This window comes from Elephas maximus, chromosome 20 (genome assembly GCF_024166365.1).
Source record: "Elephas maximus indicus isolate mEleMax1 chromosome 20, mEleMax1 primary haplotype, whole genome shotgun sequence".
NCBI classification, from domain to species: domain Eukaryota; kingdom Metazoa; phylum Chordata; class Mammalia; order Proboscidea; family Elephantidae; genus Elephas; species Elephas maximus.
Window position 1 is genome coordinate 50,712,984 of NC_064838.1, and position 24,759 is coordinate 50,737,742.

The 24,759-nt window shown below is 45.2% G+C and overlaps 1 protein-coding gene across 1 annotated transcript; it reads left to right on the forward strand.

The window, feature by feature from the left end:
* The first annotated feature begins 3,455 nt into the window (after positions 1-3,455).
* Positions 3,456-10,030, forward strand: LOC126064265 (C-C chemokine receptor type 5). Its single transcript, XM_049863124.1, has 2 exons — positions 3,456-3,536; positions 6,079-10,030. The coding sequence occupies exon 2, from the start codon at positions 6,090-6,092 to the stop codon at positions 7,149-7,151; it is 1,062 nt and encodes a 353-aa protein (XP_049719081.1). The 5' UTR covers positions 3,456-3,536; positions 6,079-6,089; the 3' UTR covers positions 7,152-10,030.
* Positions 10,031-24,759: the final 14,729 nt, after the last annotated feature.

Genomic DNA, 24,759 nt, shown 5'->3' on the forward strand with positions numbered 1-24,759 from the left:
CAAAGGTCACACAGAGAGTCCTTGGCATGATCTGTGTGACTCTGAGTCTGGTCCACTGCTCCACACTGCCCCCTGGGGGTGGGCATGCCTTCTCATCCTCCTCCACCCCACGACAGATGCAGGGAACACAGGGCAAAGCCCAGGCTTCACACGGTAAAGGTATGAGCCAACAATGGTTACAATCAGAAATATAACATTTTGTCTTGGGTTGAACTGGGTCCCCCCTCCCAAAAATCACATCCACTCATAACCTGAAAATGTGACCTTATTTGGAAATAAGGTCTTTGCAGATGTAATTATTTAAGTGAAACGAGGTCATACTAGATGATGATACTCTAATCCAATCTGCCTAGTGTCCTTATAAGAAGGCCATGTGAAGACACAGAGACTCACGGGGGAGAAGGTCACGTGACAATGGACGTAAAGACTGAAGTGATGCAGCTGCAAGCCCAGGAACAGCAAGGATTGATGGTAACAACCAGCAGCGAAGAAAGGGTTCTGCCCTAGAGCCTTCGGTGGGAGCATGGCCCTGCCGACATCTTGTTTTGAGACTTCTAGCCTTCACAACTGTGAGAGAATGAATTTTTGTTGTTTTAATCCACCGGATTTGTGGTACTTCGTCAGGGCAGCCACAGGAAACTAGAACATGTTTGTCCAGCATCATCTGAGAGTTCCACACCAGTGTATGACCAGTGACTGAAAGTCTACTCTTCAGAGGACTGAAATTGTAGTCATGTTGCCTATTTTGTGTGAAATTTTACATTAATTCGTTTCTCATTTTGTGTACTCTTTCTAGAACATAAGTTATATTTCTCTGCTTTAAATAGCATCTTGAGGGCTTGCTCTGTGCAGGTATCTGCGAAAGGCTCTACACTTGTTATATCATTCAATCTTAACCACAGACCTATAGAGCAGGATTCTTGTTTTTCTTTTTTTGCCCCCATTTTACAGATAAGGAAACTAAGGTTTAGAGAGTTTCAACAACTTGGCCAGTAAAGCAGTAAATAATGAAGCTGGGTTTAAACCCAACGGTGAAGACTAGAGTCCAGTTCCCCATCATTGGCTCTTGAATTGCACACACAGGATGAACGTGAGCATTTTCTCAATGAGTCACTGTCTTTGGTATGATTACCAGTTACTGGACTCTTCTGATACAGACATATGCGCTTGCACGGGGTGATTCTTGATGACTGGGCTATTTCCGGCTTTTCTAGGTTTCCCCAGCGGTCACTGCTTACTATTCTCCAAGCACCAACTGCTGGTTTCACCCTTTCAGCTTCAAGTTTGTTGATATAGTCAGTTCTCTGTATCCGCAGGTTCCACATCTGCGGGTTCAACCAACCAGGGATGGAGAAAAAATTCCAAAAAGCGAAACTTGAATTTGCAGCTCACGGAGCGCTACACTGAATGCACAACAATGAAGTGAAGTGCAGACATCCCCTGCTGTAGCCTCCCGCCACCTCGCAAATCCTCAGCCTCTCTCCAGTGCTGGCTGTTTGAGCGCTGTTCACCTCGCTACTAGTTCCTACTTGTGCTGTGTGCCCCCTTGGTTTCTGTGAAAAATGGGCTCCTAAAAAGCAAAGAAGTGGTCAGAGCAGTCCCTCAGAGGCTAAGTGTGAGGGGTTGAGGAGAGCGAGAGAAAGGAGTGTCAAGCTAGGAAGGGATGGCTGGCTAGCTCTGTGCTGCGCTGTGGCCTCCAGAACTTCAAGATCACAGACGAGCCAGCATCACAGAGACCCAGGCAGCATTAGCGTTCCCAGCAGAGAGAGCTCCAGAAACTCATAGAAGAGAAGGGCTGCCTTCCAGAGCGAGCCTTCAATTTGATGAAACAACTGTTTTCATCGCATTTAGGTTGTATTAGGCATTATAAGTAATCTAGAGATGACTTAAGGTATACGGAAGGATGTACATAAGTTATATACAAACACTATGCCATTTTATATAAGGCACTTGAGTCTTATGGTATCCATGGGGATTTTGGTATCCACGGGGGTCCTGGAACCAACCCCCCATGGATACCAAGGGACGACTGTACTAATCTGCTCTAGACAAGGATCCCAGGGAGCCAATTTTGTTAGGATTTTATCTAAAATAGCTCTAAGAAAGGACAACTGAATGAGTAACGAAGAGTATGATATTTATTGAGGGTATCCAAAAACACCATACCCATTGCCGTTGAGTCGATTCTGGCCCATAGCGACCCTAAAGGACAGGGTAGAACTGCCTCATGGGGTTTCCAAGGAACAGCTGATGGATTCAAACCACAGACCTTTTGGTTAGCAGCTGTGGCTCGGCTCTTAACCACCGCACCACCAGTGTATGTTACGTGCTAAGTGCTGGGTATGGAAGCCTCACGTAATGTTCCCAGTAAACCAATGAAGCAACCTCTGTTATTCAGCCCATTACACAGATGAGGAAGCTAAGAGCAGAGCCAGGCTCCAAGCTAGGGCAGTTTGACTGCAGAGGTCACTTGCTTAACCTGTGCATTAGGCTACCTCCGTAGATTTGGGAGCATATAATTTTGCTGTTTGGGGGCGCCTTTGCCTCTCCTTAAACCATGAGCCAATATTCCTTATTCTACAGAAGGGGCTCTTGTGGCGCAGGAGGGGCCAGGTGAAACCCGGGCTCTGCTGTGTTCTCAGCTCTGGCGTCAATAGCTGAGGTTTTAGATAAGTAACCACCAAGAAAGCTTGATGTGACTGCAAGTAGTAGTGTCACGTAATTCTGAACTGGACCGTACACTTCTGTCACCTGCTGCCTAGTTCATTTTGCAAAGTTCTCATAGGTCCACCTAGATGTGTCTTCAGAGTCAGAACCCTGCCACCTATATATCTGGACTGACATAGCATCGCCACTCGTAAATGCTGTCTGGTTTGGAAGGCTGCAGAATCGTGAATGTTTAGGGGGCAAATTCATAATGATGTGCTCCACTAGACACCCAATCCCCAGAGAAAGATGGATAAATGCGCCTAGCTCACAGATGAACCTTTGGGTTAAACCTTCCAGACAACCAGGAGTTTTAGTTTAAGGGAGAAAAAGCATCGTGAGAGCAAGCGTATGTGTGTGAGCTGGTGGGAAGGCGGCTAGAGAAGACAGTAGAGAAAGGGGGATCACCATTAAGTATCCCTTCTAAATTTAAATGTGACTTGAGCTGCCTTTCATTCGAGTACAAATATTAAAAGAACCAGCATTCTCCCACCCTTTGAGTCACAATTAAAAATCCATGCAGTCTCCTTTCATCCTTTCCATTTTCTAGCACAATCTGTGTAGCTGGATGAGCAGAGAACAAAAGAAGTCGATGAATTAGCTTTCAGACCGAAGGTCTCCTCTCTAGCCTATTTTCAGCTCAATTCACAGAAATAAAGAACTGCCCTTTGATTTTTTTTTTCCTACAATATTCTTATTCATCAAAACTCCGCCCTCCTTCAGAAGAAACTGAGCATTTCCTACTTTTCTGCTGTCTATACGTTTGATTTGCACAGCTCAGCTGGCCAGAGGAGCTGAGACATCCGTTCCCCTACAAGAAATTCTCCCCGGTAAGTCACCTCTTAGCCACTTTGCCTGTTAGTTAGCTCGGCTTCTGAGATGAGTAAAAGCCTTGGCAGGAAACCATAGAAGACACTTGACAAATACCAGATGCTCAAAGAACTATCTGAAAATGTAATCTTTAAGATAAGGAAGAGTCAGAATCTGGAATGAGTTTCAGTCTATAACATCAGATCTTAAATGATCTTAAATGAAAGATTTTAAAGGGAGCCAAATTATTTAAAATTATTTAAAAAAAAAAAAAAAACGAAGAAGAAAAGAAAAACTCTCAAAAGAAAATTTTTCCGAGAGATGGGTCTTGGCTACAATCTTGGCAGAGACTTTCTTCTGCTAAAGAGAACTATAAAAATCTTCCCCCCGGGATGGTGTCCGAAGGCTTCCACAACCCAAAGTTGTGTCTAAGCCTGCTCTTTTCTGTCTTTTCCTAGAAAAGAGCGAAGCCCAATAGTTGCCCAAATTACTATCAAATTACCAAAAACAAATTCCCCTTAATATATCAGTTTCACAGCATATTTTGTGGATGATTCTTTTTCTGGCTCAGAATTTAAAGAAGCAGTTTTTTTCTGGGTGCTTCTCCCAGCTACCTAATCTAATCTAATCTAATCTAATCTAATGGGTTTGGGGAGTTTGAGACTCACAAGGGCTGATCAGAGAAAAGTCTCACCTAAAGAAGTAAAAGTTATACCAACCATTCTGACCAGGGACACAATAGACGATTCTGGATAGAATGGGAGAAAAATATAGAACAAAACTCAGATGCCTAAAAAAAAAAAAACCCCAATTTTTTGGACTAATAGAGACTAGAGGAACTCCTGAGACTATTGCCTTAAAATACCCTTTGAGCTTGGAATTGAAGTGATTTCTGCAGGTCACCTTTTAGCTAAATAATGGAACGGCTTATAAAATAAACAAATCACCGGTGAGTAATGTGCTCCCTGAAACAATCAAATATATGAGACCAAATGGTCAACATTTACCCACCAGCAAAGATGAGAAGGCAAGGAAGGGAAGGGACTCTAGATCAATGGAAACAGAACAAACGGAATGGAAATACCGAGAGTGCTGACACATTGCAAAAATTGTAACCAATGCCACAGAGCAATTTGTATAAAAATTGTTAAAGGGGAACTTAATTTGCTGTGTACGCTTTCACTTAAAACACACACAAAAAAAATTATTCAAAAACAAATAAATAAAAGGAAGAAGTGAAACTTAAATAGACTGGCCCAGCCAGATGGTTATGAAGGAAAGAAACTAACCCAGAATGTGTGATATTTGCTGGTCGTGGTAGATGAGTACATTTTCCACTTGGCCGTTTCCTGTGTATTTCTAAGGGCTGACAATTGTGGCAATTCAGAAATGACAAACACAAACCCAAGAGAGAAAGGTAGCAATCCGTATTTTACAAATTGTTGACTTCTATGGCTTTCTCTGGGGACTTGGGCATCCGCCCACTTCATTCTGACTACATGGAGGCACCAGGTTCAGGGGCCTGCTCTTTAGTTCCTTCTCCAAGGAGTGAGAGGCAGAGTAGCATGGTGGTAAAGAGTGCAGGCTGCCTGCTTTCAAAACTGGTTGCTGACTAACTGTGTGGCTTTGAGCGACTCTTTCATCCTCTCTGTGCTTGGGCTGGGGATGAGGGTGGCCTTGAGGATTAAATGAATGAGTACAGGCCAAGCTCAGAACAGTGACTGCACTCTAAGTCAACAGTAGTCCTGGCAGGCTCGCTGCATGCTCTGTGGCCTAACCCAGGGCAGCCGAGATGGCAAGGTAGTGCTGGGCTCGATTTGACTCCATTCCTCGAAAATGTTGTCAGAGCTTCACTCCACATTGCTATAGAAAACCAGCAGATTAAATTTTGTGAGATGATGCTTTCGTGAACTTTTCCAACAAGCCAAGCTCTCCATCTAGTGGGCACCACGGAGAAGCTAGTGGCAAACTTGCCCCTCGCTGCAAAATTTCAGCATTTGGCCGAAAAAGGGAGCTCAGTTAAAGGTAGGAATCTATGTATCACGTTGAAAACATAAGGTATAACACGGCTTGCATTCATGGTGGACCACTAAGTCCAACCCAACCTGTTGCCTTGGAGTTGATTCCGACTCTTGGTGACCCGTGTGTTGCAGAACAGAACTACTCCACAGGGTTTTCTTGGCTGCAGTCTTTATGGAAGCAGGTCACCAGGTCTTTCTTCTGTGGCACTGCTGGGTGGGTCCAAACCACCAACCTTTAAGTTAGTAGATGAGTGCAAACCATTTGTGCCATCCAGGGACCTAAAGTACACACGTCGTTCTTGTTGTTGTTAGTTGTTGTCAATGCTGACTCATGGCGACCCCATCTATGCAGAATAGAACTGTGCTCCATAGGGTTTTCAAGGCTGTGACCTTTTGGAAGCAGATCACCAGACCTCTCTTCCCAGGCACCTCTGTAGGTCAGTTCTTTTGGCTAGTAGTCGAGAGCTTAGCCGAATGTGCCTTCCAGGGACCCACATATATTCTAGGACCTTACAAAAGGTGGTTTTTTCTTTATGTACAGGATTGAGCAAAATGGACTATGAAACCACGAGTCCGATGGACTATGGCATCGATTACAGCATATCAGATCCCTGCCAAAAAATCGACGTGAGGCAGATCGCAGCCCAGCTCCTGCCCCCGCTCTACTCGCTGGTGTTCATATTTGGTTTCGTGGGCAACATGCTGGTCGTCCTCACCCTGATCAACTGCAAAAAGCTGAGGAGCATGACTGACATCTACCTGCTCAATCTGACCATCTCTGACCTGCTGTTTCTTCTCACCCTTCCCTTCTGGGCCCACTATGCGGCAAATGGGTGGGTCTTCGGGAATGTAGTGTGTAAACTATTCACCGGGCTGTATCACATTGGCTATTTTGGTGGAATTTTCTTCATCATCCTCCTGACAATTGATAGGTACCTGGCGATTGTCCATGCCGTGTTTGCTGTAAAAGCCAGGACAGTCACCTTTGGGGTGGTGACAAGTGGGGTCACCTGGGTGGTGGCTGTGCTTGTCTCTCTCCCAGGGATCATCTTTACCAGATCCCAAAAAGAAGGTTCTCGTTATACATGCAGCCCTCATTTTCCATCAAGTCAGTATCATTTCTGGAAGAATTTCCAGACTTTAAAGATAACCATCTTGGGCCTGGTGCTGCCACTGCTTGTCATGGTCATCTGCTACTCGGGAATCCTGAAAACCTTGCTTCGGTGTCGAAACGAAAAGAAGAAGCACAAGGCTGTGAGGCTCATCTTTGCCATCATGATTGTCTACTTTCTTTTCTGGGCTCCCTACAACATCGTCCTTGACCTGAGCACCTTCCAGGGATTCTTTGGCCTAGATAATTGCGATAGCTCTAACAGGCTGGACCAAGCCATGCAGGTGACAGAGACTCTTGGGATGACACACTGCTGCATCAACCCCATCATCTATGCCTTCGTTGGGGAGAAGTTCCGAAACTACCTCTTGGTGTTCTTCCGAAAGCACGTTGCCAAACGCCTCTGCAAACATTGTTCAATCTTCCAGCGGGAGGCTCCCGAGCGAGTAACCTCAGTATATACTCGATCCACGGGGGAGCAGGAGATCTCTACAGGTCTGTGAGCTGGACTCAGTCATGTGCACGGCTCAGCTACACACAGCCTGTGGTGGGAGAGACCCTTTCAAAAGGGATGTTACTGCCACAGAGGGCCTGAGAGTCACACATCTCTTTGGCATCCATTTGAAGAATATGAGATATTTAAGCCTGTCCATTCTAGAAAGCTGAATCAAAATATGTTGATGAAATAGCAACCTTCTCATCTCCCCTCCACAGATATCTACTTATGGGCAACCTCTTCCTTTACTGCAAATATTCATTACAGACAAAAAAAAAAGTCAGAGAATTGTTAGTTCTTGAATTTGGTTGCCTGAACAGGAATAACAAAATTAATCAAGGAGTTTATCGTAGCGCTTCTTACCTTGAGCAAGCCAACGTGCAGGCTGTAAATTTGCGTCACACAAGGTCCTCGTCCTGCCTTGGGGAGAAAAGCCATGAGCAGGAGGGCTAAGGAACTCCATCGGCTGTGTGTGGTTTCCCCTGGAAGGTATACATGGCTCTTAAGCTCTACTGGGGTTCAGAGCCAGGTAAGAGCCTGCAGCTTGGTGAGAGCTGGGAAAGCTTCTTAATGAGGGAGGGATTTCAGTTGGACGGTGTGTGACGGAGGAGGGGAAATTGGAGCTTCAGGCTGAAGGCTCTGCATGGGCAAAGCTTGGCTGGGGGAAGGCATGTCGCTGGTTGGGAGGACCCTTGGGAGGAAGGGCGAGGCTGGACCACGTTCCATCAAAGTTTGTGAGTGGAGCAGGGAGATGCAGTGGCTGGTGTTGCAGAAGGCCCATTCCTGGCAAGGTGACTGATTAGGGCAAGGAGTTCAGCAACACTCAGGCCAGGATGAGGAAGGGCCAACCAGGGTGGAGGCCCTGGGGATGAGAAGGAGGGTGGATTTGTGCAGCACTTGGATGCAGAATCCGCAGGACTTGGGGCGGATTCGAGTTGGAGGTGAGGCCCAAAGAGGAGACAGAGAGAGCCCCTAGCTTCAAGAGTGCAAGTTGGAGATGCCTTTAAGGAACCATTAAGGGTGGATGGGGAGGGGGAGGTTGAGGTCAACGTGAAGAAGGATTGGTGTAAGAGGATGAGTTCAGTCTGCTGAGCTTAAACCCAGCTTCTCAGGGAGAGACTTTCGGTGCCATTGGATGACTGATCCTGCCCTCGGGACAGCCCTGGCCATTCCAAAGAATGGGGCAGCTCAAAGAATGAGGTGCCTCAGGGGCCTCTGGAACACTAGACTTATGAAGACAGGAGCTTGAGGTCTAGGGACACATTTTCAGTCAGATATCAGATCCAGGTGAGGAATGATTACACAATGTTATGGACTGAATTTTGTCCCCATAAAATGTGTTGGAATCCTAACCCCTATACCTGTGGAGGAAACCCTGGTGGCATAGTGGCTAAGTGCTACGGCTGCTAACCAAAAGGGTGGCAGTTCATATCCACCAGGTTCTCCTTGGAAACTGTATAGGGCAGTTCTACTCTGCCCTGTAGGGTTACTATGAGTCGGAATCGATTAGACGGCAACGGGTTTATACCTGTGGGTGTAATCCCATTTGAGAATATCGTTTTCTTTATGATGTTAATGAGGCATATCAGCGTAGGATGCTCTTAAACCTACTTTGAGACACAAAAAGAATAGATTAGACACAGAGAAAGCAAGCACAAGATGGGGAAAGATAGATGCCATGTGGAGATCCCCAAGGAACCAAGGAACGCTTCCCTTAGAGCAGACAGAGAGAGAAAGCCTTTTGCTAGAATCATCTCTCTGAATTTGGACTGTAGCCTCCTAAACTGTGAGAAAATAAATTTTTGTTCTTTAAAGCCATCCACTTGTGGTATTTCTGTTACAGTAGCACTAGATAACTGAGACACACAGTTCATTAAACTCCAGAGCTTTATAAAAAAAAGCAGTAAGCAAAGAGTCCCCCAAGAGGTGAGGGAAGCCGAGATGACTAAGATTCAGCCTGCACAGGACACACTAGGGCAGGTATTGTTTTCTGGAGTCAACATCAAGAGGCAAAGGGGAGAAAGAACACATTCATTTGGAAACAGGCAGCCTCGAGCTCTGTAAACCACAACAAGTACATTATACCGACCTCTGTGTTTCAGGCTGGGTGTGGGGGCTTTAGATACTGATGTTTCCAGAAGCCTTCTCCAGACAAACCATGCCAAAACACTAAGGGGCTCACTTGCTTCAAAGGGAGAATTATAATTTTTTTTTATTTTGCAGTTGCTAGTTACATAACTTTGTACATACCTGAAATTGTTTTGAACTTTTAGGCAGCCATGACGGTCATAGTGAAAAATAGGTGGGGAATCAAACAGTTGTGAGAATTACTCAGGGGATTAAAGGTGTTGGAATAATAAGAGGTGTTACTGATTTTTCTCAAGCTCTAATACGTGAAGCTTGAGGGCTGTGATCTGTGTGAAGTGCATGGAAGATCTTTCTCTTTGTTCTTAAGGTTGTTGAGAGTCATAAGTAGATTGTGGCCCCAGCCTCTGGGTCAATTCGAAGGCATTCTGATACCTTTTTATCTACGTGTCCATTTTTATGTACATATAATATTTAAATGGCTTGATGGAAAATATAGATCTTATTAAAAGTACCCTCTGAAAATAATTTATTGTGTTCTTATTCTTTTACTCATGTGTACATTTACAGAATAGCACAAAAAACTGTAAAGCCTTTGTAAGTCCCAGTTAACATATTACTTAAAAAAAAGAAAAAGATGAGAAGGTAAGGAGGCAGGGAAACCAGATTACTAGAAAGGGAATAATGGGAATGGAAATGAGGATGTTCACGATTTTCGTTGTGAAGAATGTAACCAATGTCACTGAACAATTTGAGTAAGACCTGTTGAATGGGAACCTGTTCTGTGTAAACTTACACCAAAAGCACAATAAAATGCTATTTAAAAATTTTTTTTTGTAAGGAGCTGTTTTGGAAAACTTCCTTGGGGGTGGGGAAAAATATATATACAGAGAGAGAGAGAGAATTGTAATTCCCTTGAAATGTTTTTAAAAGTTGGCCCTCTCCCTGGGACAAACTGCCAGAATCATTTGTATTTAAAGAGTATACCTCTAAAGGCACGGGGTTTCTGAGCAATTTAATCTGAAAACTTATGAATTTCAAATTTAATTGTCTTACGTAAGCAAAAGAGTTAACAAACATTTCAAAAAAGGGAATTGATGTGTGTCTATAAGATGGGGAACAGAGAGGCCCCCAAATCTGCAATTCACCTAAACAAATTAACAAAATAACAGGAAATGGGGCAGGGTGCAGAAACAAAGCCATTCCCCAGAACAATGGGGCAGGGTATCAGAGAACAGCCCACAAACTTCTTTAAAGTTGTCTTTCAGAAGCAGCTGGATAAAACCAGCCCCAGGGACATGCGCAGAACATCCACGTGTGACCTTCCACCAGGGGCACTGAGGAGCTGAAGCTGCAGCTGGGGAATGGAACTCGGGGAGAGAGAGACTGCAGAGGTGCAACACCCCGTAATAAGTCCTGCTATGAATCCCAGAGGCCTCTGGGACAGGAGCCATCTTAGAAAGGTGTTGCGTGTGCACCGTAGTTAACATATCCCCCACCTATGCCTATGAATAAACACGAATCTTTTCCCACCCAAAACCTTTTAAAAACCCAGGCAAGTCTTTTGTTCTGTGAGATGGGGGTAAGCATAGCTTAGGCCCTCCTCACCTCCGCTTGCAAGCCTCTTCAATAAAGCTTTGCCCGTGTGGAAAACTCTGCATGCCTCACCTGTTCATTCTTGACCAGTGAGAGGCAAGAACCTCATTTCATTCTGGCAACATTTAAGCATCTGTCATTTGTCTAGGTTTGAAAGTGAAGAAGATAAGTGTTAAAAGAGAGAAAACGGGAACAGGACTTGCCAGGTTCCCCTGAGTGTGCGGGAACATTCACGAAGGCTGCTGGCCAGTCTGAAATGCATCCAAGAACAGACAAAAGAAATAATGTAGAGATAAAAAAAAAAAAAACACCCAAGAACAGACAAAAGAAATAATGTAGAGATAGGTAATCATAAAATCTCAAACCTCCTCTGGGACAAGACAACTGTGATAACCATGAAGATATTTAAAGTTTATCCTTTGCAAAGAATTTAACTTTAGGCGATTTTGAATGAATGGAGGCCATAGAAACCACCTAGTAACCCAATGTCAGCCGATCTCAGAAAGGGGCGCAGGGTTTTAATCAATCCTGTTGAGACTAGCCAATGGTTTATTTTTCCTGTTTCCTCCTCTTCCCCTTAAAAGTCTCACTGTAACCAGCTTGCATTGAGCCACTAGTTTTTTAGAAAAAAATGATCTCCCTGTATGCGTACAGAACAGCTGCTTGAATAAACACTGTATGCTTTAATTCATTGCTGCTTTGATTATTTTTTGCACAATTAATGCCATGGCCTGGCCATTTATCCCCAGTCCTGAGTTGCAGACACATGACGTGTGAGGATGAGTTTGGTTGCTGTAAAGGTTGCTATGCTTTTCTTTCATCTCCATCCCTCCAAAAAAAATTGGCTGCAATCCAGTGATGGTAATGGTGAACATCTGGATTCGGTTCAAGTGTCTCACATCCTGAGTACCCCAAGTAGAGAGGATTCTAAAGCACTGGCCACAGTCACACTGGGAGACGACACATGAGCCGAGCAGAAGACAGTGGAACTGGTTCTTAGGGTGGCCTCTCAGCAACTCTTTTGGCCAAAAGGTGGAATGAACCAAGGGAGGGTCTGAGGGGGTGGGGTTAGAATAGAGGGAAGGGATCAAAGAGAAGAGAGATACTTCCCATGTGGTGAAGGTAGCCACCATGTGGCGGTTGGAAGATGCCAATTCTTAAGGCTGGTGTCCAGGTACTGCTTAGCCACTTCCTATCTTATTAAAGGAATCTAATGTTAACTTGAGGAAAAAGCTATTAGAGGTGTCTGCAGCCTTTCCAAGGCCTGTCTCAACCATGTCCTGGGCCCATCCCTTTACTGCTTGCTGTCCTGGATCTTGAGCCCTGAGCTCCTCCCTGGCTTTGAAGGTCCTTCCACTCCCCATCTCTTCTCTCCCTGTTCCTTTGATTGACAAACAAGTACAACCTTCAACATCTGATTCTATTCACCATTCTTTGGGAGGTACCATACTGCCTCAACCCAAAATTTCCCATCAAGGAGGGGGTTCTGTATATGCCATGGATAAAATCAAAGTTAAGGTTAAAGTCCTTAACAGGAAGAAATAATTTACGAATTCATGAATAAGGATTCTCTTTACATCTGTATTCTAAGGATTCTTAGTATAAGCAGCTCTGTATAAATTAAAACACATTGACATTTCCACTGTTATGATTAAATCGACAAGTCATTTATTTCCTATCCCAGTGAGAGACAGAATCCCAAACTTGAGCATCAACTTTCAAATGTTAATTACTCTAATGAAGACACAAGGCTTACTGCCAGTTACCCTGGAGGCTAGGATTAGAAATGTGAATCAGAAAACAAGTCGTGAACTTTCTAACAATTCTTTAGTTTTTTAACATATCCATTTACCTATAGTCAAAGTGGAGCTCTGGTGGCTCAGTGGTTAAGAGCTTGGCTGCTAACCAAAAGGTCAGTAGTTTGAGCCCACCAGCTACTCCTTGGAAACTCTATGAGGCAGTTCTACTGTCTTACAGGGCCAGTATGAGCCGGAATCAAATCGACTTGATGGCAACGATTTGGTGTTTTGTTTGTTTGTTTGTTTGTTTTTTATAGGCAGAGTATTTGGAAAGCATTCCATAACTTCAGGGATGAGAATGAATTGAAGAGGCAAAAACACAAATACATGTCCACAGCTCCTTCTCTTTTAAATAAAATTCACTACAAAAGCCTTGCTTGTAATGCTTAATGGGTACTGAGTTTCTGTTTGGGATAATTTAAAAGTTTTAGAAATAGACAGGTGGCGTAGTGATTAAGAGCTACAGCTGCTAATCAAAAGGTCAGCAGTTCGAATCCACCAGGTGCTCCTTGGAAACTCTATGGGGGCAGTTTTACTCTGTCCTATAGGGTCACTATGAGTCAGAATTGACTCGACGGCCACAGGTTTCTGTTTTTTTTGGTTTCGATGGTTGCACAACATTGTGAATATAATCAGTGCCACTGAACTGTACACTTAAAAATCATTAAAATGGCAATTTATGTATTTTACAATTAAAAAAAGTTCTCATGTTTTTTCAAAACATAGACTTCAATGTTTTAAATGCTGTATTTATGCATAAAAGTCATAATTGTGACAAAATTCCCACTTTCCTTCATACTTTTATATAAGCATTTTTCCAAGTCTTACTGAATGTACATGGCTCTGTAACCCAACGAGATTCTTGTCCTGTCCTATTAAATTACCCAATGGAAATAATACGGACACCACACTGCCAGTTGCAAGGGAAACAGAAAGTGGAAATTTATTGTCTGCACAGACAAGGAGCAATGAGGGGCCTAGCAACCATAAGACCACATGCTCACTGTCTGAGGGGTTTGGGGAACTTTTTATTTCCAATGGCATCTGGGAGGTTGTGTTTGGCACCCAGAACTCTCCACCTTTAGCCCTCCCATGTCCACATTTAGAGGTCCGGATGTTGAATCACGTCAGTGATGCTCAGGTCCAAGGACGAGCACGGGATTCTGGTACCAAACTCAAACTGCAGTTAGGGCAACAATGTGGTCGGGCCAAACCGCAGTTAGAAGCCCTGGCTTGGCAGGCTGCAAGGTGGGGGGTAACTATGGCAGAGCGGGTGGGATATCTCGGTGGAAGCTTCAGCTCCATATTGTTATTACTTTCTTTTGATTATAATTTTTGTGTCATTATAATTCTGTTATGTTATTTTTCTTAAAGTGGTAACTAGTTTCAAAGAGCATATGTGGAAAGACGAAAGTTTTTTCCAACTAAATTCAATGGAAAGGCCTTCAAAGTCACGCTTTCAAGACCCCTGGGACATACAGTATCCCACCCATTTTTATGCCTCTGGAGTTCTTTGGAAAGGGGGTAGTCCGATTTTAACCCATTTAGCCTCGAGGAAGGAGCCTTTCAAAATGGTTGAAACTCAGAAATCCTCATTGGGAGCCTCATTTTTGTGTACATTGAACATTGCCTTAGGTGATACCTCCCAGATGTGTGAATCTTCTAAACTTTGGACAAGTTTGTCCTTATTTCTGTGCAATAAGCCTCCTCACTATACTTCCCAGTTACTGTGTTCTCATAAGAATGCACTTAATGGAAGAATAAGTTATTGCCAGTCTTCATTCAGGCACAGTGGCCATTTTCTCCTTTATGCCATTCATTATTCCCAAGTGTTACTGGCTCCTTACTTTTCTAGCTTCTGAACAGTGAATAATGCCTTTCCCATAAGAAATAATGCACTTCAGTTAGGGCCCAATCATTGCTTCCTTGTGTAGCAGGTGGAACGCACCACTGTGAGCAGTTCTGCAGTATTCCCGGGCAGCCGTTTCTGCTTCTTAGCTGTTAGTACTGCTTTTGTTGTAATGAAGAATACATAGTAGTGGTAATTTTCCTGCGATTCAAATTCCTTTAGTTTTGTTTATTTTGCCTCTAAGTACTGCTTTTGCACTAATGAAGACTGCATTGTAGTGGTAAATTTTCTGAGATAAAAAAAAAATTCTTTTTTTTTTTATTTATATGTGCTATAAGTGCTACTTTTGCTGTAAGGAAATGTCATGAATCGAATTGTGTCTCCCCAAAATATGTGTCAACTTGGTTAGGCCATGATTCCCAGGATTCTGTGGTTGTCCTCCATTTTGTGATTGTAATTTTATGTTAAAGAGGATTAGGGTGCAAAGTAACACCCTTACAAGGTCACATCCCTGATCCAATGTAAAGGGGGTTTCCCTGGGATGTGGCCTGCACCACTTTTTATCTCTCAAGAGATAAAAGGAAAGGGAAGAAAGCAGAGGTCCGGGGACCTCATACCCCCAAGAAAGCAGCACAGGATGCAGAGCACATCCTTTGGACCCGAGGTTCCTGCACTGAGATGCTCCCGGACCGAGGGAAGACTGATGACAAGGACCTTCCTTCAGAGCCGATAGAAACAGAAAGGCTTCCCCTGGAGCCGACAACCTGAATTTGGACTTGTAGCCTACTAGACAGTAAGAGAATAAAAATCTCTTTGTTAAAGCCATCCACTTGTGGTATTTCTGTTACAGCAGCACTAGATGACTGCCATAGGAAGAATGCATTCTCTCATGTTTCAAAGTTTCATGAAAAATAATAAGGCTAAGAAGGAGACTACAATAAAGTGTATGTGCAGTCATTACCAGGTGCCTTCATATTTCATCTCATGTTTTGCAAATTTTCAAGAAGTAAAATTTAAAAATTAAAAAAAAAAAACTTTATCATTGACTCATATTGGCATGATTTACATTGTCCAGTGTATGCTGGGATACATGGGATCCCAAATAATAGGTATCAAAATTCATAACTCATAACAAAAATTCTGAACTAGTCCTTTAATCAGCATGCCTTCATTAGTGAAAACACACAGTATCAACAAAAAATTCAGGGGAGAAAACAGTTGGGTCTTGAAAGGGTTAATAGCCTTGGACTCTACTGCCCCCCTGTGGCTACTTTAGGAAAACAACAAGCCACCTGCAGCCAGACTTTCTCTGTTATTCTGTGTGCATTGTTCACAGAGAATATATACTGAGTATTTATACACTCAGCGGTTTCGTGTTTGTCTCTGACAGTGCCATTCTGCCTGTGGACAAGAGGTGTTTCCATAGTGGCTCAGAGTTGATGATGCACAACTCACTCCAGTTTTTTCTCTGAAGGACAGGAGCAGCATCAGTGAAGGAGAGAGGTGGAACCTGTGGTGAAATGAAGGTTCCAACTTCCCACGGAAATCTCTGCAGAGCCCTTAGCTCACGGCCTTACAACAAGGCCAGAAAAGGCTTTGTGTCAAACCATTTCTCGTAGTCCATGAAATGCCCCAAGACCTTCCCACATTTATCTCTGTAATCCTGTGTGCCCAAGTGTGTGAAGCAATCAAACCCAATTGGGATATAACCCAACCCAGTGCCGCTGAGTCGATTCCGACTCATAGCGACCCTATAGGACAGAGTAGAACTGCCCCATACAGTTTCCAAGGAGTGCCTGGCAGATTCGAACTGCCAACCATTTGGTTGGCAGCCGCAGCACTTAAAAGTGGGCTCTTTTTTATTCGTGTTTTTCTTCCTCCATTACCGTTAATGCCTCTATTGGTTAAACCCTCTGACAGAGTCATATCATTTGAAGACAGAAAGGTTTTTAAGGATCAGTCAGGTGAAGAGGAGAACCCACCCCAATCCCCAGAGCTTCCGATGGAGTCAGTCTGGCGTGGGTCTAAGCACCTGGTATGTGTTTAATTTCATGCAGTGCTCCCTATGAGCAGCCAATGGTGAACCACTGAGCAGGACTCAGGAGAGCAGCTCTAACCACCCTCACAACTGGCACCTGTGCTAATTTAGGGTCCTTGGGCCTGGAATTTGGGGTCCCTTGGAAACTCTAGGGGGCAGTTCTACTCTGTCTTATAGGGTCTCTATGAGTCAGAATCAGTTCGACAGCAACAGGTTTGCTTTTTGGGGGGGGTGGCACGGTGGTTAAAGCACTCAGCTGCTAACCGAAAGGTCGGCAATTCGAATTCACCAGGTGCTCCTTAGAAACCCTATGGCGCAGTTCTACTCTGTTCCGCAGGGTCTCTATGAGTCGGAATTTACTCAGCAGCGATGGGTTTAGTTTTTTTGTCTAGAGGAATAAACCAAGTATCAAACTTCTGGTCTGATATAGACCCTACAGCTCAAGGCAAACTGGGAGAATGGAAGTTGCAGGCCAATTGCCCACATCCCTCCCTCCAGGACTCCCACAGAAGCATATGCCAAGGAGAAACAAAGTACAAACCAATGTGCCAAAAACTAGGCAAGCCCTGGATACCAATGAGAAGTTCTGGGAAAATTCCAGGGCAGACACAGTTTAGATATAGTGTGATTTCTTATCCCAACCCGAAATCTACACTTGGGACCCACACCCTCAGGTGTGCCTGTGGAAAAGGGATGCAACAAAGAGATCCCAAGTTCACACCTCCTCCCATGGAGGCAGGGGTAGTCAGAGTGGGAGAAGGATGGGAAGCGTCTTCCAACTATCCCCTGAGGGGAGAGAGAGAACTTGGGCAGAAGTTCTGCCCTTCCTCTGAGCAGAAGCAGAAGCATGGGGAGAGGGGAAGTGAGCAAGGATCTCCCCAGTGCACTTCAATTCTGCATTAACCATTTGCAGCTCAACATTCAGCATTCATTCACTCAACAAGCATTTACAGAGGACTTACTATGTGCAAGACACCAAACTATGCCATGAAAGAGAGTCCCTGTCCTCACAAGATTCACTATTTAGAGAGAAAGCAGGCACATAAAGTTACACTGGTGTTTGAAAAGCACAGAGAAGGGTAAGTTATCCCAAACCAAGGATAGGGCCATAGGGAACGGGGTCAGGGAGGGCATACTGCAGCAGTCTAGTGTTAAGGGTGGCTTAGAAGCTGCTTAGGTGGAGCACGGGAGTAGTAACAATGTACAGGCGTGTGCAGAGGTGAGACAATGCAAATGGCAAGGCAAGGATGAGACAGATGATGGATGGATGGACGGAGGCTGTGAGTGTGAGCGTGAGCATGAGTGGCTATCCATCTGCACGCATTCCCCCTGCAGGAGAGCAGCAGCAGTGACTAGTATGGAGGTAAGGAGAGGACCAAAAAGTGCCGCCTCCAGCCTCCCCCTGGATAAAACGGGGCAGGGAGTCTCCCCAAAACAGCACACACATGCGTTAACTATTCATGACCAACCTTCCACATTCACTCATTAATTACCAACATTCATTGAGTGTTTACTGTGTGCAATTTCTATGTCAAGCTGTCAAGTGTAGAGTTTATCTTACAGACCACAGAAACCACTGCGCTGTTAAGCAAGAGAGTGACATAATCACACCAGCTTTGCTTTTTTAGAAAAAGTCTTCTGACCATAGGACAAAGGAGAGAGACTCCAAGATGGAGCAAGCGAGTCACGAGCTCGCTGTAGTCATCCTTAACCAGGCCCGAGTGGAGGCAGAGGCGCCAGGGTGGAGAGGAGGCAAGGGTCCCCTGGGGCCAGGGGCCGAGGCCTCCAGGAAGCAGTTATTCCCAGAAAGCTGACGCTCACCTCTTTTAGTGTCCGTTTTAACATAATCATTTTGTAAAGAAAGTCCTCTTAAAAAAAAACAAAAAAAAACCTGTTGCTGTCAAGTCGATCAACTCATAGCTGCCCTAAAGGACAGAGAAGAGCTGCCCTGTAGGGTTTCCAAGAAGAGCCTGCTGGATTCGAACTGCCACCCTTTTGGGTAGCAGCCGTGGCTTTTAACCACTATACCGCCAGGATTTCCATAAATATTAAACAATGAAATTATACGATGTCTGAGATTTGCTTTAAAATAGTTCATTGGGGTGAAGGGGAAAATGTTGGAAGTATGGCTGAAACAAGGTTGGCCGTATGTTGGTTATTGCTCAGGCTGGGTGATGGGTACGTGGTGGTTTAATATACTATTCTCTACCCATGTGATATGTGAACATTTTCAGCCTCGAAAGCCCTGTGGATCAGTTCTAATCTGCACACATGGGGTCACCATGAGTTGGGATCAACTTGATGGCAACCAACAACAACGCAACAATAATAAAAAAAAGTCAGAAAGAATGAGAGAGGGGGAGAGAGAATAGGAAAAAGAAAGATGGGGAAGGAGAGAGAAAAGAAGGAAGAAAGGATGGAGAGAGGGAGGAGGGTAGAAGGCAGGAAAGAAGGAAGAAAGAAAGGAAAGAAGGGTTTCTTTTCAAGGGCTACTGCAGTGGACACAAATTAGAGAGGTTGACCTACCTACCACGAATTCTAATGTGTGCTACCCAAGGTGAGCCAACCAGGTCTTCACTCCGAGAAATGATAGCCTGACTGTCACTGGCAGTGCCCCAGAGAGAGGGTCCATGACCACCAGGAGGGGAGATATTCCTACACAGAACAGCTCTGGATAACATCCTTCCCAAGGCCAGGTGCTCTGCAATTCCTTCCATCCTGTAGCCAACCAAAACAGTCTCCAAACACTCCTTGCATGGCCAGGTGAGCCTAAGTTTCTCTCTCTGCTGCCTGTACCTGGAGCACCTTAACTAATACAGACTCAAAAGGCTCAACTTTTCCCCACACTCAGAAACAAGTATTTCTCCACTCCATGCTTTTTAGCTGCTCTTCTCTCATTAGCTTTTTGTGGTAGAGGGGGCAAGTTTTCACATACCGATACACAGGTACTCATTTACCAGTCATTTCTGCTACCAGGTGTTTGCCTGTTCTTTTAGAAATTGCTTTCATACAAAACCTGTATTAAATTTAAAACAATGTCAGTTTTGGTCAGTGGATCCTTTTTCCTAGCAAAGTGCTACCTCACCCCCCTGGTCTTTCTCCTCTGTCAAAACCTCCTATCCAGTTCTTCACCCTCCAAGAAGTAATAGCAGATCACAGTGGAAAGTGTCACTAATACAGGGAAGTTTCATTTACAATGATTCATTCAACAAACATTTATGGAGAAGCTAGTGTGCTGGGTGCTAGGATATAATAGGCACCAGTTCTTATGTTGAAGGAGCGATGTAGGAGTCTAGAGACAGGAGCCCAACAGATACACAGCTACAGTCGAGAGTGACACACGCTCCACACACACAGGATGGCTCCTAGCCTGGGGCTGGGCCCTCAGAACTGGCTCCTGACGAGGACAATGGCTCAGCTACTACCCGAGAACCGAGGATAAACCTCCGATTCCTCCCAGTATATCATCCCACACACTCAGGAGCACAAGTGACACTGGTTTATAACCAAGCATGCTTTTCCTCATTCTGACCTTCATTTATTCTCGTTCAAGTTCATCCTCCCTAGCACGTTCAATCCAATCCCATGACTTTTCAACCAAATTCAAGATGCACAAGACTCACCGTCCCAGTGCTTCCTCACCAAATTTTCTCTCACCCCATGGTTGATTCCTCTAGCGCAGCTGTTCTCAGCTAGGGGTCATTCCACCCCCACCCCCACAAGGAACATCAGGCAATGTCTGGAAACATTTCTAGCTGTCACAACAGAAGAGGGGGAAGGCTACTGGCATCTAGTGAGTGGTGGCCAGGACTGCTGCTTAACATCCTACCAGACACAGAACAACCTCCATGACAAAACTTATCCAATGCCAAATGTCAACAGTGTCACGGTTGAGAAAACCTGCTTTCATGATTTTGCCTTGCTTTAGCCTCATCAAGGAGGACGCTGGGGCATGTGCTGGCTGGGTCAGGCCCCTAGAAGACTTCTGCAGCTTACTCTAGATCATGGAACATTCTGGATTCTTTGCATGGTATCTTAGTTATCTGGCGCTGTTATAATAGAAATACCACAAGTGGATGGCTTTAACAAAGAGAAATCTACTCTCACAGTCTAGGAAGCTAGAAGTCTGAATTCAGGGTGCCAGCTCCAGGGGGAGGCTTTCTTTCTTTGTTGACTCTAGAGGAAGGTCCTTGTCCTCAATCTTCCCCTGGTCATGGAGCTTCACCACACAGGAACCCCAGGTCTAAAGAACACACTCTGCTCCTGGTGATGCTTTCTTAGTGGTGTCTTGGTGATGCCTCTCTGCTTGCTTCTCTCTTTTATACCTCAGAAGAGATTGGCTTAAGACACAACCTAATTTTGTAGATTGAGTCCTGCCTCGTTTACATAACTGCCTCTAAGCCTGCCTCATTAACATCATAGAGGTGGGGTTTACAACACGTATCAGATGGCAAAATAATGGACAATCACACAATATTGGGAATCACGGCCTAGCCAAATTGACACACATTTCTGGGGAACACAATTCAGTCCATAGCACATGGCCACAGGAGACACCGACTGTCCACTGGCACTCTATCCTTGCCCAACCATTCATGTCATTCCATCACTTCCACTGCCTTCCCTCATCTGTTGACACATGACATACCCACAATGAATCCTACTAGGGACCAGAATGCCAGGTTCTCAGTCCTCCCCATGCCTGAGTAGACCAGGTGAGCGTGTATCCTTAGCTGTCCTTAGGTCATAACAGTTCTACGTGTCTAGTATCTTTCTCAGTGGCCTGTTTATGTGTGTGTGTTAGGGGATCTCTTACACAAGTAGAAATTATAAGAAAAAGTATGTACATGTAGAGTAGAGAGAGGCATTTCAGGCAGGGGAAACAGTGTGTGGAAAACATGGAGGCATGGGAAGGAGGCAGCTTCAGAGAACAGCAAGTGGTTTACATGCATAGAATGTGAGCTGGGCGTGGAAGGAAATAGGACTGGAACCTGGGAGTGGAGGACGTGAGGACAGGCCTTGCACACTGTGTTAAGGAGTGTGGGGCTAATGGCTTGGAGGGGGGTTTTAAGCTAGGGAGAAACTTCATATTTTGGACTAATCTGATTGGCCCTGGCCATGTAGAAGAAAGTAAGAATGGAGACAGAGACCCTCAACAGAGGTCAGATAGTGCTCCTTCTGAGACACAATGGAGCTGCTCCCAAGGTACAAGAGCTCTGAGTGGAAAGAAGTGAATGGATGGAAAGCTACGAAGGAGGACAAACCATCAGGACCTGGATTTAGGGAGGGAGTCAGGGAGGTCAAGGCAGGGCCAGTGAAATGGGGAGCACTGGCTTCAAGGTGTGCGATGATGGGCTCCATTTTCAGACAGGTTGACTTAGAGATCCTGAGAACATTCAGGTGGCAGTGTTGGGGAGGAGCTGGGTGCACTGGCCTTGAACTTAGCAGTGCAAAGGATGGAGTTCTACATCTGGAGGTCACGGGCAATTAGAGGCCAGTGACTGTGGGAGTGGATGAGATGGATCCCTGAGGAACACAGGCAGGAAAAGGAGCCCCAAAGAAGACCAAGAAGATGTGCCAAGGAGGGTGGACATTGTAGAGAAGACAGCTGTCTCTCAGGAAGAGGGAGTGTCACAATGTCAAGTGCTGCAGAGACGCCAAGCAAGATAAAGGCGGAAAAAACACCTCCTGACTCCAGGAAGCAACCAGAATAACAGGATAACTTGATACTTGTGCTTTGTCTCATCCTGCAATCAACCATGACAAGGGGCTGCAAAGTAATATTGTGTCCTTACACCTAGAAAAACACAGCTTTAGTCCCCATGTTCTGGGTCCTCCAGAGGGGCCAGGACCAGGCTTTGTGGTACACTGGGGGAGCGAAATGGGCCCTGGTGGTGCAGTGGGTAAAGCTAACTGAAAGGTCGGTGGTTTGAAACCACCAGGAGCTCCATGGTGCTTTTGTAAAGATTTACAGTCTTAGAAAACCTATGTGGTTACTATGAGCCAGAATTGACTTGATGGCGGTGGGTTTGTTTTTTCATCTGTTTGTTTTTTGGAGGGTGGGGGGAGTCGGGGACCCTTTCCTGAGGGGGTGACTAAATCCTTTGGGACGAGAAAGGGGACCAAAGGCTCTGGTGCAGAGACAGGAGCCACCTCAAATCCAGCTCCTTGGAGCCTGCAGGGCCTGGGGAAGGAGAGGCTGAGAGGCCTCTGAGGAGCTTGGGGAACTACCCCTGTGGGAGAGCTGGGCAGGGAGGAAGCAGAGTTGGAGCCCTGGCAGAACTCCCAACATCTGGGGCCCACGTGGGCATAGGCTGGGAGCTGGGTCCAAGAAATCAACCAGATTGAAGACCAGGGCGAAACCTCTTCCTGCTTGATTAGAAAGCGTCACAATTTAATTCTGTTAAAGGATTTTTTTTTTTTAAGTGAAGACACTGATTGGCTTATTGCCTTTTATTCATGAGATAAAGATTTCTTATCTATTTAAAATATAGTTAGTATAGGACCAGTGACTGTCTGACCAACCCACCCTATGAAAACCGGACAGTGGCCGATCAGGTAGGAAAAGGAGAAGGAGTGGAAAGAGAAAGGAAAGCTGGAGGTGCAGGGCTGAGAGGACACTCTACTTCCTCTTTGACCCTGTCTTCAGGCTCCAATGACAGCGGATGAGTAACAGTGGGTAGTCACGTGGAGCATGTGGTCTGTGTGGACTGGCCGTGCACGTGACTTCCCTCTTCAGTGTGCCAAGCCCGCATACGTGTCCCATGGCCTTATGACACTGTGGCTTTGGACATTTCAGTTTCCATTTCTTGTCATTCAGGGTAAATGAAATTTACAGAAAACCCAGAGCCCTCAGTGTGCACAGTGGGCACTACGGGGCTCCGGCTAGGTGACCTTTTCTGGGAAACGCACCCACTCCAGCTGCTGGCAATAGGCCTGCTGACAGCTTGAAGTGGCACCCTCCACTGGATGCTGCTCTTTGCCAAGGAGAAATGCCTGCCCAGGCTACGGCTGTCCGCGGGAGATCCAATGACTGGCTGATGTGGGATTGCAAAGCCAACTGGGACAACTCAATTTAGGACAACTCTGAAGGGGCCCTCCAGCTCCAGAGCTCCTGATAGGATCAGATGAGGCCTTAGTTGTAACCACATTGTGGGCCGGTTTCTTCCTCTGCTCAGTCCTGTCTTGCACACTCTCTTCCAGGTGTATCTGGAAATTCTCCCCAACAAACCTTCTGCATGCAACTCTGCCTCTCAGAGTCCTGGATTCCCATGAATCCAATACAAAACAGTCTGACTCTTGGCTTCAACTTCCTCTTCCACCAAAAGTCAGATGCCAATAAGTAATAAAATATCACCACCTTGAGTTCTACTACTTTCCCTTGCCTTAGCCCATTTCTGGAAGACAAATAAATGGGCCCTCAAGAATCTGAAAGAAAAATGAAAGATATTAGGAGGGAAGGGAGGAGAGGTGCTAATTCCTACTAGCTAATTCCTACTCAGGCTTTCAGCTTAGGTGATACTTATACCAGGAAACCTTCCCTGATGCCTCCCAGACTAGGCCAGGTGCCCTCGCTGTCTATATGGGCAAAAGTATAGCTCCTGTGTGTTTCTTCCAGCTTATCACTTGACTTCTGAATTATAATTGATGTGGCAATCTGCTTCCATAAAGATTACAGCCTTGGAAACCCTATGGGGCAGTTCTACTCTGTCCTATAGGGTCGCTATGAGTCAGAATTGACTCGACAGCACTGGGTTTGATTTTGGTTGGTTTGGGTATTGACCAGAGAATGACTAAGTGATTGACTACTGGATCTCAGATAGACAAGGAGGGGCTGATAGGCAGAAGCTGGAGGGCTTGGTGAAAGAGAACAGCAGATATAGAAGGAGTAAGAGAGATTAAAGGAGTAGCGGTTATAATCAGAAAAGTGTACGAGGTTATTCCAAGAGTTCAGAGGTAGTTCGATGCAAACAAACCTGAAAATCTGCCCATGGTGTGAACACTAGTGGAGTGAAACTGAAGGCCAATGAAGTTGAGCTGATCAGCTAAAAGTCTTGGGCACTGAATGGGGGTCCACATGGGCAACTAAGTAACCGGGTGATGGAGGAAATTGGGGTGAATAGGGACAAGTTTAAAAAAAAAAAAGAAAGAAGCAATCAAGCAGGCAGTGGATGGCAGTGTTGAGGCATAGCAGAAACTGATACAGTGGGACAGCTGGGAACTCAAAGCACAGAGTACAGTATAGTTT

What these genes read in the sequence shown, in the direction of transcription:
- LOC126064265 (XM_049863124.1), top strand. Translation starts at nt 6,090, where the DNA reads ATGGACTATGAAACCACGAGTCCGATGGACTATGGCATCGATTACAGC.